Below are 19,507 nucleotides of genomic sequence, written 5' to 3'. Positions count from 1 at the left end.
CTGAAGTGGTACCTCACTTATCAAGTCCATGAGAGAGAATCTATCACTGCAGAGAAACCATGGAAAGGGAACATATTCCCTGTGATAACTGCTAATCGCTGGAATATATCACATAGGTACATAATTCCAATAACTGATTCTGTAAACCTTATTTCAGTAGTGCACACGAGATTGTCTAAAAAACTATAAACACAAAAATTTAATATATGAAGCAGAAGCAATTTAAGGAAACATCAATGGTGCACTTCCAAACCAGAAAATGGATGCTTTGAAAATGCTTTTCCGAAAATATATAATTTCCTACCAAATTCATCCATCATCAAACCACCACATAACCCAATGAAGGTTGACAGTAGGTACAGCTGTAGCCAAGCTACTTAGAATACGTTTTTGGGCAGTGTTAAAATAATTTTTAACTTCCACATTAAATACCCAAAAAAATTACATAGCTGTCAATATTTAAAGTGTAAGAACATCTCCATACCTGGCAGGAAAGGTTCCACGTCTAACTACAGCCGATATTCTACCAGGTACATCTTCAGCTTCACCAGTTTGTACTACCTCCTGAGCAGTTTCTGCTTTGCTCTTATTATCCTGAGCATCATTTGTTTGTGAACTCTCTGCCATATCCTCAGGACCCGTGTCAAGGCAATCCAACTCCGCCCGGATTTCTTCTAAAGTTTCTAATTCAGATGCGGATAATCGTGGTTGAGTAATCACTGTTGAATCAGCAACCTCAGTTTCAGAGCCTTCGACTGTAGCAACCGCACAGTCTATATGCAAAGTGTCCCCTGAAGAAACAAAGGTAGAGCCTATTACGAAAATTGAATTATTTTTCACCTCAGCAACTAATTGGCAGAGGTTATTTCTAATAACCAGTTACTTAAAACAGTAAATAAACATCAACGTCGATAAGATTATCGACATCAACAGGGAAGTATCACCAACAGATAAACCATACATTACTTCTGAAATACTGTGAATGAAAAACTATATCGAAGCCATCCGAACTCTGAGAGGCTTAAAATGCTGTCTCCATGAAATAAATAAACGGCACTCAAGACCAATAGCTACGGGGAATTTCAAATGGCAAATAACACAGAGTGCCTGAACTATGAGAAATAAAAGGAGAAATCAAAATATCATCACTAGCCTGGCAAACTGGTATTCAATTCTCCTAAAAAGTGATGACTCTAACTGAAAATTGCTTCCTGACTAAACACTCAGTTATTGCCCAATTCATTAATGATAATAGTAGAAGGGACCCCAAGCACATCGTCCAAAGAAAAATTGGTACAACCATAAACTTGAGTTTCGGTACATTCTATGACTGCAACTAGAATTGCCTTTTCCATAGATTACTAAATAACATTTCGATTTTAGTAATTAAAACCAAAACATTAACACCTTTTGAAGGACTACCATTCTTAAATGACGCGCCATTTTTTGCCAGCAAGGCAGGGAAATTTGAAACATGGGTCCTATATACGATGTATATCGATTTTTCGAGGCAATTGGTGAAACACAACTAGCATTAAAATATGCTTATATACCGATTACGTAACAATATAGGCAAAAAAAGTGTCTCTTGCACACGAAACCGCTACTATTTCATAAATACTAAAGCATCTCAGAGGGAAGCCCCAAGAATGGGTGTAGGCTTCCATGACATTCGCCAAGTTAATGTTAAAAATACTGCATTTTTTGCAACGAATACATACGACTTTGATTACAGGCATAAATGTCTACTACTGTATGTGCACTAATACAAGGTATGGTCACCTCAAATACCTGTTTCAGTTGATGGCATCCCGTATTTGTTCAAACGAACGCGCCCACCATTACCATACCACAATCCCCTGCAATAACAGCGTACGTACAGGAACGAAGGTCGTCGTCAGCGATCGTCTCTCCTTCTACGCTATTTGTCATATTACGGAATGAGGTTGCTGGTTGTATTCCTATTATTGCAGGTCTCGTTTTAAAAGCATTCAATAACAATCCGAACCCTAGAGCAATTTGAAATATTTATTAACTTCACCCCTGAAGTTTCATCCAATCAGCTATGTTTATTTTGGTGCTTCTGAAAATGGCGTCGTGCCAAAGTTATCAAGACGATCGGCCCGGCAACAGAGGGTAAAGAAAGGAAAGATATTATAGAAAAATGACTAGAGGAGAATGACAGTATTGACTCATGTAGTAAACTCTTTTCTGAATATCGAAGAATTTCTGGGCTTCCTCACATTTCTTTTGAATTTCCAGTAAGAAAGCTTCATCTCAAATTGGGTAGGGTAATTAATAATATTAAAAATCTGATTTATGTTATCATCACAGAATTAAAATGTGATTTCAAACTTCAGATAAGGTAGATAACATCTAGTTCTAAAGTTCTGCACACAGGATAAATACTAATGGGGAAAGCGACGTGATGATGTATTGGTTACGAAATATCCCTCGATTGTGATGCCATTGATGTTCATTTAAAACATCTCTCTTGAAGAAAAGTGAAAATTTCGTCGGACATGGTACCATCCTTCCTCATCTGGAGGAATAACGATGGAATGAGGATGTTGCCCTTCTTTCGCGTGTCCCCTTCTTCCCGTTGTAGAATATTTCAACGTTGCCATTTATTGCCACTCGTAACATCAGGACGAAGTTAATCTTTCTTGCAGCTTTTACGTAATAGTCATGAACATACATTTGTATGTTCATGGTAATAGTAATACTCTGAGATGGAAGTGCAAATCAGGCTCAGCCTGTGGATTGATGAAGGACTGAGAAAACGTGCATGGATTTCTTTACCCCTTATATAAGCAGGATAAAAATGCGCTGTACTTCTCAGCAGAGGTTGATATATAATCATTATATTTCACTCACTAACATATATGATTCGTGAATAATATTGATGACCGATTAACAGGCCATGCAAATAATAATTGTTTGAATTGAAGGTGATTCATACAATATATTGAATTCGTTTAAGAATAATTCTGTCCGCAATGAAAAACGCTTTTATTTTTATTCAAAAAATACCAATTTTGAAAACTATTCCCATTTTATAATCAAGTTAAACTATGCGCTTCATGAAAGTAAACAAAACTTCGGCCCTTCAATGTGATGTAAACAGAGATTCTCATTGGCCCAGGCATAGCGGTATTCATTTCTTTTTTTGAAATCGTCTAACGCGGCGTGCATGAATACAGTATCTACTATAGTGACAGGAATCAAAAGGAGAAGATGGTTGAGGTACCGTGACAGGAAAATTTAACCGAGGTATTCCTTGTAATGTGCATACTGCTCCATTTAATCATGTTATAGTATTCATATCTTTTTAAATCAAATTGTCATTTACTTGGATTAATATTCTATTCCAATTTGTTTGTGACCCCACCCTGGGTTAATATTAGGGCGTATTCCTGGCCATGCGCAGTGTTTGGGAAATAAAATGTTCAGTATCATGTGTTTGTAGTTTTAATCAGGTTTTCATGTTGCCTTTCAGTCCAGCTGTCACCTTGGATTTGCTGTTTTATTTAATTGTGTCATATAGATGGGAATGCAACTAATGCTAAACATTTACAAGAGAGGATGTCAGTTTGTCCATCCATTTTGCATTTCCATACAGCTGCACGGATTGCAACCAAAGTTAGTATGTAGGTGTATCTCATGTCCTAAAGCCAATTATTCTACTTTTGGTTGTGTCTAACGCATCCTATTCTCATTACTGTTCATTACGTCACGTGATACAATTTCTGTGGTTGGATATCCTACCTAGTAGACATTCCTCTTGACGCACTCAAAGAGAAAACATAACTCAAAAGATTCTACACTTACCTATTAACCCTCTTGGTGCATACCTTTTTGCTGGGGTATGCTTTCACACCACATTTTTGGTATTCCCACGTACGGAGTCACATAATGACCCATGTTTTTGCTAGTGCAATCTAGCTTCAGACTTGAATACATCATCTAGCTTTTCTTAGACCTTCCTCACCATGGTCTCTGCCTACACTATAAGTAACAAGGATGACTGAGGACAGCCTTCTCACATGCCAGTGTCTATCCTGGCTCACCCAAATTTTCAGTTTGCTACCTAACTCTTACCATACATAAATTTCATATGAAATGTGTCATACCAATTTTCTGTTCTTTAAAGAATGAAAATTAACTTGAGTGCATTTTCGAAATTCATGAAGCATAGTTATATATTGAGATTGAAAGAAAGAGAAACTGTTGATTCTTTTAATCTGGAGTCCTTGTAACAAACATGTATGCATTGCATCAAACATGCAAGCATGTATGCATTCCTGAATCAGGAATGATCCTTACCTAGGAATTGGTCGACGGTAGTCTCTAAGTCACATGAATCCTAAGCATCACTTAAAGCCTATTGGAATATGATTAAGGATTTCACCATATCTTCACAGGCTACAACCTTTTCATGTTAGAAAGGTTTGAGCATTACCATTACCCCATTTGTAAATCATATGAATCAGATATTGTGCTCTCCATAAGGTTCATTTTTTCATTACTTAGAAGATATAATATTATAATAATTAGGTATATTTATATAATTCAAAATTTTTATGACCCCTGAATAATATGTTACCGAGTTAACTCCTCCACACATGAAGATTCCAATAACAATTGAGTGATAAGTTCTCAACAAATGGATCAGGTGAGGATTGGCATTGCAAAAGGAGTTTTGATGTACGATTCATTCATCTCGCAGTCATATCACAGAAATAATAATGCAACGACAGGCAAACCTTAATAAGTGAGAGTTTAAGGGGCTGGCATTTTTTTCTTGCTTGTAGAGGTTTCTGACTGACCCAGTTTCTCACTTACAAAGGTTCCAGAATGGCCTATTATTTACACAGTCCATTTGAAGAAATCAGTTGATGTCTTTCGAGGTTTTCTTGATTTCATTTCTCTATTCGAAAATAGATTGTTACCTTTTTAAAATGACTCAAAAACAGCATGACTATTCACTGAATTTGAAGATGCGACAATGTAAACTTCTGAAATTTTCTTTCAAAAAGTATCAGTCTTTCTCAGCTTCCATCAAAGGGTGTTACGAATTGATAGGGTCATGCGAAGAATGTGTTCCCCACAAGTCAACGTAAACTAAAATGTACAAAATTCTAAATTTGAGTGCAACATAGGTTTCCTGTCATTTCATATTGAGCCGGACAGCATGCACATCTTTTCCCATCTTAAGTCAACCAAGAAACCTCTCGTTAATAGAGGTTCCCAGTCTCACTTGTAGAGGCTTTCATGGGTAAAAATGATGGGACATAGCAATGAGTAACACTGAAAGGTTTTTCACCTATCCAGTTCTCGCTTATCGAGGTTTGACTATATAAATGTAATTAACATCAGCTGTGAGGATAAAGCATATATTAAGCATCAAAATGTAAGTTACGGTGTATTCCCGACCTAGAAATACTGAGAACTTTACACACGTATGTACATTTGTAAGTACTAGCTTTATGCTATGAAAATGTTAAATTTAAAAATAAAAATAACACATTAACAGTCTTTCCACAATCACATTTTATTTCACCTAGCACTATCATTAAGCAATATGTAATTTCACATTCCTACACTTCAACCACTTGATAAATTTAACAACCCAGAATCAACAACGGGATGAAACAAGTTAGACAGCTGGAGACTGTGTTAGATTCAGCATAGTTCTTGCTTCAGAAGTTGCAGTTGTATTCTTATGTCATAGCTTGTTTGAAAAAACTTTTAACAATAAGCACCCTCTCCTAATTTCAGAGTTAAAAATCAATTATCAAGTCCAACTAAAGTTACCCTCAAGCAACTAAATTCTGATACCACACCTGAAGATTGTCTGAGCATCACAAAAAGTAACTTAGGTTCTTTCATTAAATCGGTAAATTCACATAGCCCCAAATAAGTAAATAATCTCTTTCCCAGCTACACCAAGAAATTCACTTCTTATTCCAACAAGCTAAGCATAATAATACATGCTAACCCCCTCAGTAATTCAAAGTATGCAGTGCTGTGAAAAACCAGGGCTGCCCAAGGTTTTCATGAAATTGTGTTAACAAATGGCATGAAACCAATGCATAAAATACTTCTTTCAACTGAAAAAAATGGTGGGCATTCCCACTAAGTGTAATAATTATAATTCCCCAGTAAAATAACACCAAGGTGTCACATGCAGCTTGATCACACACGATTAGAGCAAATACGACATGAACTGCAGATAGCAACTTGATACAGAAATTGTTGAATTCCTATTCTTCCACATGGAAACAAACGTTTTTCAACAGATCTGTCAGACAATTCTCAATGGTTAGTGAGTCAATTTCTATTACTGGATGGTTTTCTGGATCTAAAATAGTTTCTGAAATTCAAATATTTCTAGGTCCTAATCAAGAAAAATCAGAGCAACGGGAGTAGAATGAAGAAAATTGAAGTGCAAAAATGCAATAGGGCCAGAAGGCCCATTAAAAAACCACTTTGCCTGCACCACAAACAACTTTAGTCAGAGGACATTCCTTAGCTACCACAATTAAAAATACTCCAAATTATACAAGTTCTTAATAAGAAACAGAATGAGTGTAAGAATCAATGCAGAGAGTATACCTTGATCCATGTCAGCCTCCATTTACTAGCTCTGCTCTGTTAAAAAGGGTATCTCATAATCACACTGTGGTATACAATTGTAAGTATGAAAAATAATCATTTGCATGATGACCACATTATAGGAAGAAATAGACTTTGTTTTGGGAAGAAACAAGAGTTTAATCTCATATAGACTCTAAGACAACATAACCCTACATTCTTTAAATTATCAAAGGCCATTCCACTATAGATGTAAGACTTATGTAGATGCAAGCATGGCGAGGAACTTCACTTACACAGGTTGTGGTTCAAATACGCTGACCTTTCATAATTATGAGACAAACAATACGAATATATGTAATATGATCATCTCTCATTGGCCATTATAGACCTTTGAATTTCTTTTGATGGTATACAGCCATTGCTTAATGACCTTAACACCATACTGCATGGAACAGAGCTACCTGAAGAACTTTCTACCACTATAAATATTATCTTACAAGTTTTCCAACAGTAACCACAGCAGTGGGCAATATGAATTCCTTACATCTACAATAAGCATTCAAAATGGTTGCCTTCAGGGAAGCTACCACATTGTGCTATCATAATGAAATTAATCACTATGAGTAAAGGTGTATTACTGAGCTCAAAGAGAAACAATAAGAACACAAATAACGGAGGTAATGGAAAATAATGCTAATATAAGTCATGCTCTCACCTTTGAATTAGAAAGGCAGAACTCCTTTGACACCATAACCAATGGAAATTCACACATTAGCATAATTCGCCCTGTAATAGTCTCTTTTCCATTATTTCCTACATTGAAATTACTCAATACAAATTGACTAGATTGATTATCACAATAATTTGGAATACTTTAACATGCTTTGGCAATTAATAGAATTTGGTCAAAAGTAAATTAGACTAACTTTGATGCAGTTTTTCAGTGATATTAATGTTGACTTTGTTTTATCAACCTCAAGGTATGATCATTTTTACATTCAGTCCAATACAGTTCATACCTTCAGAATTCAAGGCTGTAGTTGTCGGAAAAATACTTTTTTATCATTTTAACTAAAGGCTGTTTGTTTGGCAAATGTCTACAATGATAACTATTTAATTTGAGTTCGGAATGCTCTTACTCTGCACTTTCAACAGAACACATATGCCTTGTAAATAGCTGAATAAGATTAAAATAATGCATGGGAACACTACTAGGCAAAGCAAAGAAAATTTTAACTAGCCATAATTTGAGATAACAGCAAAAATACCTCTACTGCCACTAGTAAAAGGAAATCACCCGCAACATCAGCATTGATGTTTGTATATAGTCATTTATTAAGACTAACCATACATTGCATTCCTCTTTATTTAATCACACAGTTGGAATCTGAACAAATTGCCTTCACAATTCATTAAACGAGTACAAAATAACTTGAACTACAAGACACTAGTGATGGGACAATTAACTCCCCTCCTCTCAAGCAAAGGAATATGCCATATTGGCTTCCCATGGCTAATTTCACTCTCAAAGATACCCTCTCGCCATGGGACCCACAGGAGCAAGCCAGGAGTAATGAAGATAGGGACTTCATGCCATCTCAACATCTTTTTTTCCATCCACAAAAGTGAAGGTGATAATAATTAGCTTTTCACAAGCAACAATATTTACATGTGGTGAACAAATTGAGGCGAATCTAGAGAGTACTTCAACAATAAAAGCAAACAACCATTGGCAGCCCCCTGGCTGATGCCATCGGACCAGATTCGAACCACACTTCTCTCAAACCATGTGGATGGATTCCACAAAATTCAAGCCCTCCTCCCACAATGCACCTGCTTCCGTCTACGGCGAGGGATTGCCAACCAGCAAATCAAGCCTCCAAGTCCAAGGCCAGGCCAAGCTTGTGCCCACCCTGGTTGAAGTTTTTGCCATCAATTAAAGCTGACATTGTTAGTGTCACACCTGCAAATAATAACATTTTAAATGTGTAAGGTAAATATAAGACTTCATGGAACAAGTTGATTGCTAATGTATCCCTATGATAAATAAGCCCACTTATATTACATGACATTCTACAGGTTATAAAAATAGGAATTTAGTTCTCCTCTAGGCAAAACATCTTACTGGAAATGATTACTCTGAGAGTTGTAACAAACCTAATTTTAAATTACTTTCCCCACAGCTCTAGATGGATACTCTTGAGCAAATTGAAACAATAAAGCATTCCTTTTTCCCCTTCAATGATCAGTTATTCATGATTTTATACACTTCCCTCTGATAAATTACCATTGAAAACCATGTCTGGCAGCCAGTTAAAATACTTATTCAAATGGTTTAACTTTTTCATTACTGTATTTAAAGGTATGTTAAATTTACACTCTTATAATTTAATATTAACTAAACAATGACGACAAAATTAAATATAAACAAATAACTGTACCTAAAAACTGATGGGAAAAACCTTTCATGTTCATGTCCACAACAAAAAAATTTTAATAGAAAGATACAATGTTAATTCAACCTTGAATATAATAGTGGTTTCCTATTATTTTTTTACTGCCTAAATCGAAAGATTAGATAAAAATCGCTTTTAGATTTTAAATGACAATATCTATTTTTCGCGATTAAATGAAAAGTGAAAAATTTCAAGCACGCGAAAACGCGACGGCTAAGTATGAATGCTGGGAAAAGCCCATGTGACGTCATTCTAGTTCCAGCTGCCGCTGTGTGAGGCCACCTTGGTACGTGGCTATGAGCGCAGATACGATGCAGGCAGGTAGCAGAGAACCCTGCTAGCAGGTAGCGCTTGGCTTATATAAGGATTATTAATACCCTGTTAAACGAAGGAAACTTTCCGACCATAGGCAACTTTAATAGGTGATTATTAAGAAATGTTTCCCTGAGCTCTGTGCCTCATGCATGCATTGGTAATCTCAGGTAATGTAAAACTACTGACTACTCGTATAGCATCTGGGTCCCTGTGACGTCACATAGAGTGGCATCGCATGGCTGCCAATCTGGCATTTTTCAAATGAGGTTAAAATTGACCATAAACATTCGTCTAAAGAGATTTCTAAAACCAAATGATTTGTATATTATGAATACACTAATGGTGGGTAACGAATCGCAATCAATACCTTTCATTTTCTTTGATGAAGGAAACTACCCTAATAACTTTAACAGAGAGCTGCCTGAAGCAGCTACATACATATTTGTACTTATTGATGATGGCAAACATACCATCTCGTAACTTCTGCTGGTAACCAAGACCAACGCGGCTTGAGTTATCCACCTTAGCACGAACAGCAGCATTCTCAGCCAAAGCATACTTGCATCCAATTTCAAATCTTGTTGAATTTGATCCAGCTGTCCACGCTAACTGGATCCCAGTCTCCAGCTGAGAATTGACCTTCTGGTAAAGGGAGCCACAGTACTCTTGTCCATCATTGCTAAGTCCATGAAATAAGAGATGATTCTCATAATTAGGAGCCAAAGAGAATAAGTCTAAATAGCATTGAACACGTCCTATCCATTTCACTTGTCAAATGACAACATGCAGTTAAACTTACACATTAGTGTGCAGCACAAAGTCACCAGTAGAGAATCCAACAGCAAAATTATTCTTTGTAAATTTGGATTTGGAAGAATCAAAAGACATTTGATATCCAGCCAGCCAGCCTGAAAACAGCAAATAATAACAATTCCAATGAATAGACACCAATTTCTCACATGTTATAGCTAATCATTCAGTGGGCATTATGCCCAGATAAAAAACAAACTCAAGATTCCCACGGTTCAAAATTATATACCTAATGAAGAAGCAAATTCATGAAAACAATTCCTGAATTAACGAAGACCAAAGGTCATGGTTGCACAGATGCCAACCATCACTGAAAAGACTAGATCTTCGATTACTGATAGCGGGACATTTACTATTTAAGCCAACCAGATCTAAGCCAATGAGCACGAGCCACACTAAAGAGACTTATTGTTAACCAGTGCTGTATGAAAGATATCTGACAGCTGTTAAATTCTATACAGGAGAGGAAATTAGTTCTTGGAATCTGGTTGGTGTGGTGGCTTAGAGTACTGGCTTACCACCCCATGGGCATAGGTAAATATCCTGGAAGTGGTGGAAATTTTTCAGAGACTGCCCCAGTGATCCCTACTCAAATGCTTTGTGAAGGTTCTTGTACAGCACTCCATCCGTTGGATGAGACACTAAGCCATGGTCCCTTTGGTACCTTTCGTTAGGAGCATGCAAAAGCTGACGTGGGGACTCTATCCACCTTTGCCTCCCTATTGGGCAAATGACCTAAGCCGTTGTGGCCTCATCCAAATACCCTTCCCCACAGCCCAATTAATTCTTAATTCAGTCTAACACATGCTTGGGATTTTACAGTCATAGACATAAGGTACTTTGAGAGTTGATCGCAAGCCTAAAACACTTCTAAAGCAAAATCTGTAAAGCTAAAAATTTTTTCATTTGGGAAAAAAATCACTTGTTAACTATATCTACACAATGAAAATGCTCCCAAAGAAAAAAAGAGACTGTGAGAGTGGGACACAGAGTTATGCCATAAATCTTGTAGGGGATATCAGGGAAAGAGTGAAAAAAGCAGAAGAGTCCAGCATAAGAGATGCCTAGTCACTTGAATCATAAGTCAACTCAATGGATGTGGGAAGAAAAGAAATATTTAATCAAGTATTGCATGATGGGCAAATATAATCTGCAATTAATTACTCATAACTAGCCTATGTATCTCTACTCCAATCAATATCACAATTAATGTTCATACAACAGGAAATACTTAAAAGAATCCTCATTAATGGAAAATGTTCTACCACCAAAGTGCAAGAACACCTGCAATACATGAAAGCCTTCAACCAACGATGTCACCAACGCATTGTCAGTTTTTGGGGAGGTTACCCCAATAATAGCTCATCTAGATTTATGCCAATGGTGGACGTATGGTAAGGAAAGGATAGCCAGGTATGGAGGGTAAACACAAAGATCACATTTAAACCATCAACCTTTTCTGAGCAATATGTACCTAAGGCACACCCATTAACACAGTGTAGACCACATCAATTCAGGATTCATTGCATTTATCCCTGATACTGCTGCTAAGTCCTGTCCATGACTGTGGTCTACAGAAGATTTAATTCTTTAATCGTGTGCAGTTTGTTTCAGGCTTGAAAGGAAATGTGATTGGACTCCACTAATGGATATGTTCAGGATCCATGTCCAGCTTCAAATGAGTTAATGGTCAATATCAATGATGAAGAACTGTATTGAAATAACCCTTTAGCATGCCACTGTAGTTTTGAATACTATGTTAAGCCTAATTGAAAACTGACATCTAAAAACCATGCCCATAAGAATGGGGAAACCAACGCTCCAACATCAAAATAAAATAAACCTATGTCCTCTCTCACACAGCAACCATCAAGGGGCAACAAAAGGAAAGCAAAATTTTTGCAACTAACTCTACCTATTTGAATAACTGAAAAGAAATTGTAAATTCCTCCTAATCAAAAAACGACTTCCAAGAATTGTGCTCCATTCACTTCAATGGTTAGGCAGAAATTTCATTAAATTACTTTGCAACGCTTCCTATTACCGCTCTTAAATAATTTAAGGTATTTGGTAGTCTTTAAAAATGTATCCCACATTGAAAGCATAGATATGTGCCAACAAAATTGCATTTAATTATGATAAATTTCAACAACAGCGAGAAATTAAGGAGACACTAAGAACTCAGATTCTTATAATTAATAAGTTAAGTAAGCATTGAATTTGTTTGGGTTGAATTGTTTTCAGTTTAAACTGCTGAGTATATAATACCAATTTATCGTAGATAGTGGATGCACAGTAATGAAAATGGATCAAAATTACTACTTAAGAATTTATAGTGTTAAAACCATTATCTCCTTACTAACTAAGAAATCTAGTTCTTAGTTGTGGCATCAAAACATGTATTAATGGAATTATGACGGGAAGAATATTTAACTCTTTAATATTCCATACTCAAAAGTATTACTCTTCAACTTCAACATTATTCAATCTCTTTACCATGAAAAAGAGTCAAAGAAACAATCATAAATAATGGCATTAAAAATATAGATTGAAATAGGAAACATTGCCTTCCAGAAGCTAGGATGGGTATCAAAAATATTTTATAGATCCACAATAATCAACAGCTTCATCACAGAAAAATAAATCCTTTACCATGTCAAAAGGTCTTTTTCATCGATTTGACACTGCATTGCAATATTACTGCAACCATAAAAGCCAATACAAGTAATTAACTATGAAGACAGAGTAATAAAATAATTGGTGGACTAGTAAGTATAGATCAAATTAAATCTACGCATAACTAGCTTTAGTGATTAAAAACACAAGTACCTGCATTATTACCCATGACATATGTCAACTACAGACAGCCAAAGTACTTAAATACCACCACAAAAATTCAGACACACGATGTACCCAACACATGCAAAAATTTGATATGACCAGAATTCCCAAGAACATTGTTGTTCACAGAAAATTAGTAGCAAAAAGGAAACAATCAAATGTTTTCCGTTCAGATGAGTCACTGCATCACCATTAGTTTCAGACAAAAGTAGACTGGCTTAAGCCGTTGAGAGTGAAAATAATAAAATAGAAATTGCCCACCAACCGTTGTATCCAAAAACTGAGCTTCCATTTATAACTGGTCCACCAAGGTCTAAATTCACGTCCATATTCATTGCGATACTATCATGTTTATACTGGCTCTTTACTCGACCAGTCTTCTTTCTAGATGGGAGAGAAAGGTATTAACTTCAAGCCCACAAGCTAATTCTACAGAGATGGTTTAGTTTTCAACTCTTTTACCCGCTTTGTGGGGAGAAGGTAGTGTCCAATGAAAGCTTCAAGCCTTTCGCTATTTTATCTTCAATGGATATCTCAGTGGAAAGGGAATTGTCCGTATTCCACTTCTCCGTGAAAACCATTCCTGCAATAAAATTAACATTACTACCAATCCACACGAATGTACAAAACATAAAGAGTACAGGAGATACCATACCATAGTCCTTCACTTTATACTTCGTTTCCAACGTTCCGAACACCTTCCCCGTGTCTTGATTAAGGGTACCACCGGCAGTAATATCGACTGAATCTTCAGTCTTTGTTTTCAATTCCAACTTAATGTGACCGAAGTGGTATCCCTTGCCGAAAACATCGCGGGATGCCTTTCCTAGGTCTCCGTATGTAGGTGGGGCCATTTTCTGAAAAATTAAACGGGCACATTGACAAATTCCTTTCAATACCAAATTCAACGGAGGTGAGGTAGATAATTCGTCCCAATGCTAGAAAAGACTATGTAAAATGACTACTATAGTATAGAGACTATTATCACCTCGACACAACAAAAGTAATTAATTTCAATGATTTCGCCAGTAGCATGGCTGAAGCCAAGTCCATCTAACATCAGCCAATGCCACTGGCCAAAACAAGACAAGAAAAATTGCTGTCCAAATTTATCTTCAGCACTTCACTCATTCGAAAATTTCATCGACCCAATCTCATACAAGTTTCATTAACAAATAATCACAGTGGTAAGAACGCTCTAATAGTCACATATTAACTGTTCCTAACGAAGCATGATTAAGATGCGAATATTTAAAGTACACAATTGATGAGCAACACCAAAACCTCCACAAAGACATCAGATCCCACCCCCTAAGCTATCAGAACAAATTCGATATATAATCCGTAGATGCTGGCTGCCAAAAGAAATAAATGCATAGCTAAGTACGTATAAAAATCAATTTCCTTGAAATCACAAATGCACTGACATTTAACTTCATAATTTCATTACTTCACCCCCCATTGGTCACACATTTAAGGCATCTTCTCCAATTCCATATTACAAAGAGAAATAATGAATTTCAACTAGTAAAATTAGTATGATGACTGAAAATAACATTTTCAGGCATAGAGAAACTTATAATTTTTAAAAAGTACATTGATTCTATGGGCAACATGTCGTTGAGACAACTCCCCGGCTTCTAACGCAAGAACAGATTACTTGCTAGTTGTAAAAATAATCATACTCACTAGGAAAAAGAATTGATAGCCATACAATGAATTATTAATTAAATTACTTCTCACGTATACTCACTCACTTTGATCAAAATTTTCTATGCAAAATTACAGGCACCACAACGCGATGCAGGAGTCCAGACGAAGGAAAGAGCGCAGGAGATCTGCGCATGGTCTGCTCTGGGAGGTAGAGGAACAAGAAAAAAATTGGTGTGGAGATTAAAGCATTCCATTTAAATCACAATAAATAAAGAATTTCAATGAAAAAATGGGACTAAACCTAATAAATTTTGCGTTTAAATCCTCATTAATTAATTTAATTTCAAATATTAAGCTTTCTCATAAATTCAGCGCGGAAATTCAAACTAGGGAGAGTTGTGAATCTAGGCCTATGCGATATTGAAAGTTAAATGTTGGTTTAAAATAGTATTTCTTATCATATAATACACGGTGTTATTCATCGAGAGGCAATGTTTTACCGGTATTGATATTTAATCGGAAGAGGATATTTGATTTTTGGTATCTGGCATCATCACTTATGTTCAAAACTCATTATCAGATTCCGGAAATATTTGGATATCATATTATGCCCATTTACCGCCAATGTCTGCATAAATCACCATACAATTGATTAACTAGGCTTTTTATGATACGAAAATGAGGAAGAACAAGGTAATTTCCTTTAAGGTGAAATTTAATAACTAAATTAATGAAAAAGGAACTATCCTATGATTATGAATTCATAAAACATGAAGTAAGTATTCCTGCGCAGTCTTGCTTTGGTTGTTGAATTATTCGAGGTTCCATATGGCAAATAATTCGGACATGGAAAGATAAATGATGGTAAATGAGCTAGATAAAAACCCACGAAAATTTGGATATTCATGGAAATTAGTGGAATGGGAACACGATACACCATTTTATTTTGATGAATTTGGATTTCCCTCTTTCGAGAACATAAGTGTTGGCTTTTTTGTGAATGGTAAACTTTTGAGGTAATCCGGAGAGTTCACTGGAAAAACTATGGTCTCGTCTGAAATCGAGATAAAACGACATTGACTGCCTGGAGCAAGACCCCTAAAACTTCCATAACAATCTGCCTATTGCTAAGAATCTATCTTAGAAATATCTACTTATCCTGTAAGCAGTGTAGAGATAAATTGGAGTTTATTTATCGTAAATTTTCTTTTCATTTACAAAAATCCTTCTAGGTCCAGGAATACCACAGTTAGGGCACAATTACTCCCCTTTGAGCCTGTGACGTGACGTCTTGGGCATGATAAGAGTAGTATCAAAATGCCGAAGCTGGGACAAGGTCAAATTAAGCGTTCCCTTTCACTCCCGGTGAATTCCAGACACGTGCCGAGCCCATAGCTTCTCCCACTCGAGTTGGATATGTTCCCATTGGTAGTTAGCAAGATCTCCTCATACGTGGAGGTAACGTGAATCGTATTTCCCCGTCTCGGCATCGGAAATAACCGAAATAATACCTCTAACTACTTTGTTATTGAACATTTTGAAAATAAATGCTTTTCAATGAGAAAACGGGGACAATCCAAAGGCGCTTCCGCGTAGCAACCGCGGGGAAAGGCGTCTCGCTGTACAAGCCCCCATTAGACGCACGTACCGAGGTCGCCTCCGCCCTAAACATGACCATACGCATTTCAAAACTTGGTTTTCAAACATAGCTACCGTCGCCATAAGAAGTCAATAGAAATTGGGAGGACCACCTCAGAGAGTGAATTAGTGGGTGCCAACCTGAGTCCATATTCTTTTGGTTATATTTTTTAGAAGTCCATGGAAGTTTTAGGTCATTAAAACCGATAAAATTGATCTGAGAGCTTCAAAACACCTTACAAGGGAAATTCTGTCAACTAGCATTAATCCCTGATATTTTTCTCGAAAATACCCTTTTCAGGGTACTTAAGGGTATTCAGGGTAAGGGAAATTTAATTTTGTCCTGACACCCCCTATATACCCCTTAAGGGGTCGATCAGGGCGGGGGGTACTCACTACTACGTAGTGAGTAATTTCCCCAAGTTTCAGACCGATTGGACCAACGGTTTTGGCCCTATGACCAAAAAACCCGAAAATTTCGGGAATTTTGCTCAATAACTCCTTTATTTGAAGAGATAAAAATATAGTTTAAATTGGAAAGTTGTTCAGTAAGTAACTGGTCATCCATTACGTATATTGTTTAACACTTTACACTTCGGGTGTGACCCCTACACTCTGAGGGAAGGGCATGAGAATGAAACTTAAACCTCAGTATCTATCTTATTTGAAGTGATAAATGAAAACTGTAAACGGTAAAAGTGATTTAGTTTAACTATCCTTCGAATACACTAATCAAAATTTCTCCGACTCCCAAGGATTCAGGGTTAGGGTAACCATGTACCCTAATTTGTAGAGTTAGCATTTTGACAATAAATATCGAACTTGTTCGTCTTTCAACTTTATATACGATAAATAAATTTATTTTTCATAATTCCCTCTTAAAGTGCCCAAAAATCGATTTCAAATGGAGTTTGGACTGAAAATTTTTCTCGTTTGGGGGAAACTTATAAAACCTTATATATCTTCCACATTTGAATAGATAAAGTTTTGCTTTAAACAGAATAGCTGTTAACATTTTATCATCCTTCAAATGAAATCATCAAATTTCCTAATACTCATTCAGGGTCCAAAGTAAGGGTACTAGGGTATCCAATTTGAAGAGTTAGCGTGTTGACAGTTATTACAGAAAATGTTCCTCTTTTATTGTTATACACGAATCACTGATTATATTTTACGAATTCAAACTGTAAGTCTCTAAAACTGAATGCGATCCTAGTGCATGACGTCACAGCTTCATCTACCTTTCATATCTTCCACATTTGAACAGATAAATTTTTGCTTTAAACGGCAGAGCTGTCAGCATTTTATTATCCTTCGAATTCAACAATCAAACTATCTAAGACTTATTCAGGGTCCAAAGTAAGGATACCAGGGTATCTTATTTGAAGAGTAAGCGTTTTGTCAGTTATTACAGAAAATGTTCCTCCTTTGTCGTAATATACGAATCACTGATTATCTTTTACGAATTTAACCCGTTACTCTCAAAAAGTGAATGGGGAGTTTGGCGCATGACGTCACAGCATCATTTACCTTGAATATCTTCCACATTTGAATAGATAAATTTTTGCTTTAAACGGCATAGCTGTAAGCATTTTATCATCCTTCGAATCCAATCATCAAATTTCCTAATACTCATTCAGGGTCCATAGTAAGGGTACTAGGGTATCCAATTTGAAGAGTTAGCGTGTTGACAGTTATTACAGAAAATGTTCCTCTTTCATTGTTATACACGAATCACTAATTATATTTTACAAATTCAAACTGAAAGTCTCTTTAACTGAATGCCGATCATAGCGCATGACGTCACAGCTTCATCTACCTTTAATGTCTTCTACATTTGAATAAATAAATTTTTGCTTTAAACGGCATAGCTGTCAGCATTTTATTATCCTTGTAATGCAACCATCAAACTATCTAAGACTTATTCAGGGTCCAAAGTAAGGATACCAGGGTATCTTATTTGAAGACTAAGCGTTTTGTCAGTTATTACAGAAAATGTTCCTCCTTTGTCGTAATATACGAATCACTGATTATTTTTTACGTATTCAACCGGTAAGCCTCCAAAGGTGCATGCCGAAGCTGGCATATGACGTCACAGCAGCATCAAACTTTAATATCTTCCACATTTCAATAGATAAATGTAAGCTTTAAACGGCATAGCTGTTAGCATTATATCATCTCTCGGATGAAACAATTAAATTTCCTCAGACCCTTGAGGCTCCATTGCCAGGGTGCAAGGGTACTCCTATTTCACGATATATCGTTTTGACGTCTATTACATAAAATTTTCATCATTAAAGCTAATAAACGAAACCATACTTTGTATTAACCTGTTCTCTAATATTAATACTTTCTATTCTAATATCCCAAATTAGTGTTAAATTTTTCACTGTTTTTAATATGGAAAGATCATTCCCATCATTCTAATGCAACCTCTAACATATTTAAGGGTTATTGTTCTGGGTAAATAAATTAAGAAATAAATAATAAATTTTTTAATTTGTAATGTTTTTTATTAATTTGCGTGCATAAAACTTTTCATCCCCGTTTAAGTTGTAGAAACATACTCCCCCTTCAGTCGTCCTGAACATCCGGGGATAGTATAGATTTCTCTCTCCCCCATCATAATTAATTAGGGTCAACAACCCCTCTCCATATCGGGTACTAATCCTCTCCTTCCGATACCTCACCCATCCTCCAACTCTTACTTCTTGAGGAAGGTGAACACCTCCAGTACATCTTGTAGTCTTCTCCTTAATAATCACTGCCAGAATAAATGGATAGAGAAAATATCAGGTATTGATAAATTAGATGCATCATCATATATTTCATAACGAAAAAGAAAAGAAACTCTTTCAAATTAGCAGGAGGAGCTTGCTGTGTTGGTGAGGGTATGAGGTGGTGGTGGTGTAAGATGTACCGGTCGTGGTAGTAGGGGGTGATTCCCATCCTTCCATAATAAAAGGAAGCGAATAAATTAACATCACAATGAACAATGAGATTTAAGAACTCCGATTTTTTCCTCCATGATCTGTATTATTTTTTATTGAAGAAGCAGATCTCATTAGTTATTTCATTGATTATTATAGCAATAAATTATAGTGATCTTCCTCTCAGCCCGTAAAATTCCTTATATTTCACTCATGATCAACTTAAAGTTGAATCTCAACGTTTTCAACACTCATAAATAACAC

At 36.2% G+C, this 19,507-nt stretch overlaps 2 protein-coding genes across 4 annotated transcripts in view; both read right to left on the bottom strand.

Annotated features, from left to right (window-relative positions):
• The window catches only part of LOC124171473 (protein lin-54 homolog), a 42,530-nt gene extending 40,474 nt beyond the window's left edge, over nucleotides 1-2,056 (bottom strand). The window contains exons 1-2 of one of the 2 annotated variants that reach the window (XM_046550649.1): nucleotides 1,792-2,056; nucleotides 485-791 (exon numbers count right to left, since the gene is read on the bottom strand). In XM_046550649.1, the coding sequence (XP_046406605.1) occupies nucleotides 485-791; nucleotides 1,792-1,810 (326 nt within the window). In that variant the 5' untranslated portion in view covers nucleotides 1,811-2,056. The remainder of the gene's footprint in view (nucleotides 1-484; nucleotides 792-1,791) is intronic. The other variant, XM_046550650.1, reaches the window with a different exon arrangement.
• Nucleotides 2,057-7,911: 5,855 nt separating this feature from the next.
• On the bottom strand, nucleotides 7,912-14,886 carry LOC124171898 (voltage-dependent anion-selective channel protein 2-like). Of its 2 annotated transcripts, none has more exons than XM_046551293.1 (7): nucleotides 14,780-14,886; nucleotides 13,678-13,879; nucleotides 13,485-13,605; nucleotides 13,288-13,406; nucleotides 10,171-10,279; nucleotides 9,842-10,050; nucleotides 7,912-8,563 (listed from the first exon to the last, which is right to left on the bottom strand). In XM_046551293.1, the coding sequence occupies exons 2-7, from the start codon at nucleotides 13,874-13,876 to the stop codon at nucleotides 8,472-8,474; spliced, it is 849 nt and encodes a 282-aa protein (XP_046407249.1). In that variant the 5' UTR covers nucleotides 13,877-13,879; nucleotides 14,780-14,886; the 3' UTR covers nucleotides 7,912-8,471. The 2 variants fall into 2 exon arrangements, with proteins under 2 accessions (XP_046407249.1, XP_046407250.1); XM_046551294.1 differs by having other exon boundaries at nucleotides 14,776-14,873.
• Nucleotides 14,887-19,507: the final 4,621 nt, after the last annotated feature.

The sequence above is a fragment of the Ischnura elegans genome, chromosome X, assembly GCF_921293095.1.
Source record: "Ischnura elegans chromosome X, ioIscEleg1.1, whole genome shotgun sequence".
Lineage (NCBI taxonomy): Eukaryota > Metazoa > Arthropoda > Insecta > Odonata > Coenagrionidae > Ischnura > Ischnura elegans.
This window is presented reverse-complemented; position numbering and strand designations above follow the sequence as displayed.

Coding starts and splice junctions, on each gene's coding strand:
- LOC124171898 (XM_046551293.1), bottom strand. CDS start 13,876: ATGGCCCCACCTACATACGGAGACCTAGGAAAGGCATCCCGCGATGTT. Junction 13,606..13,677: donor GTATAAAGTGAAGGACTATG/GTATGGTATCTC, acceptor ATTTTATTGCAG/GAATGGTTTTCACGGAGAAG. Junction 8,564..9,841: donor CCAGCAGAAGTTACGAGATG/GTATGTTTGCCA, acceptor TATTATTTGCAG/GTGTGACACTAACAATGTCA.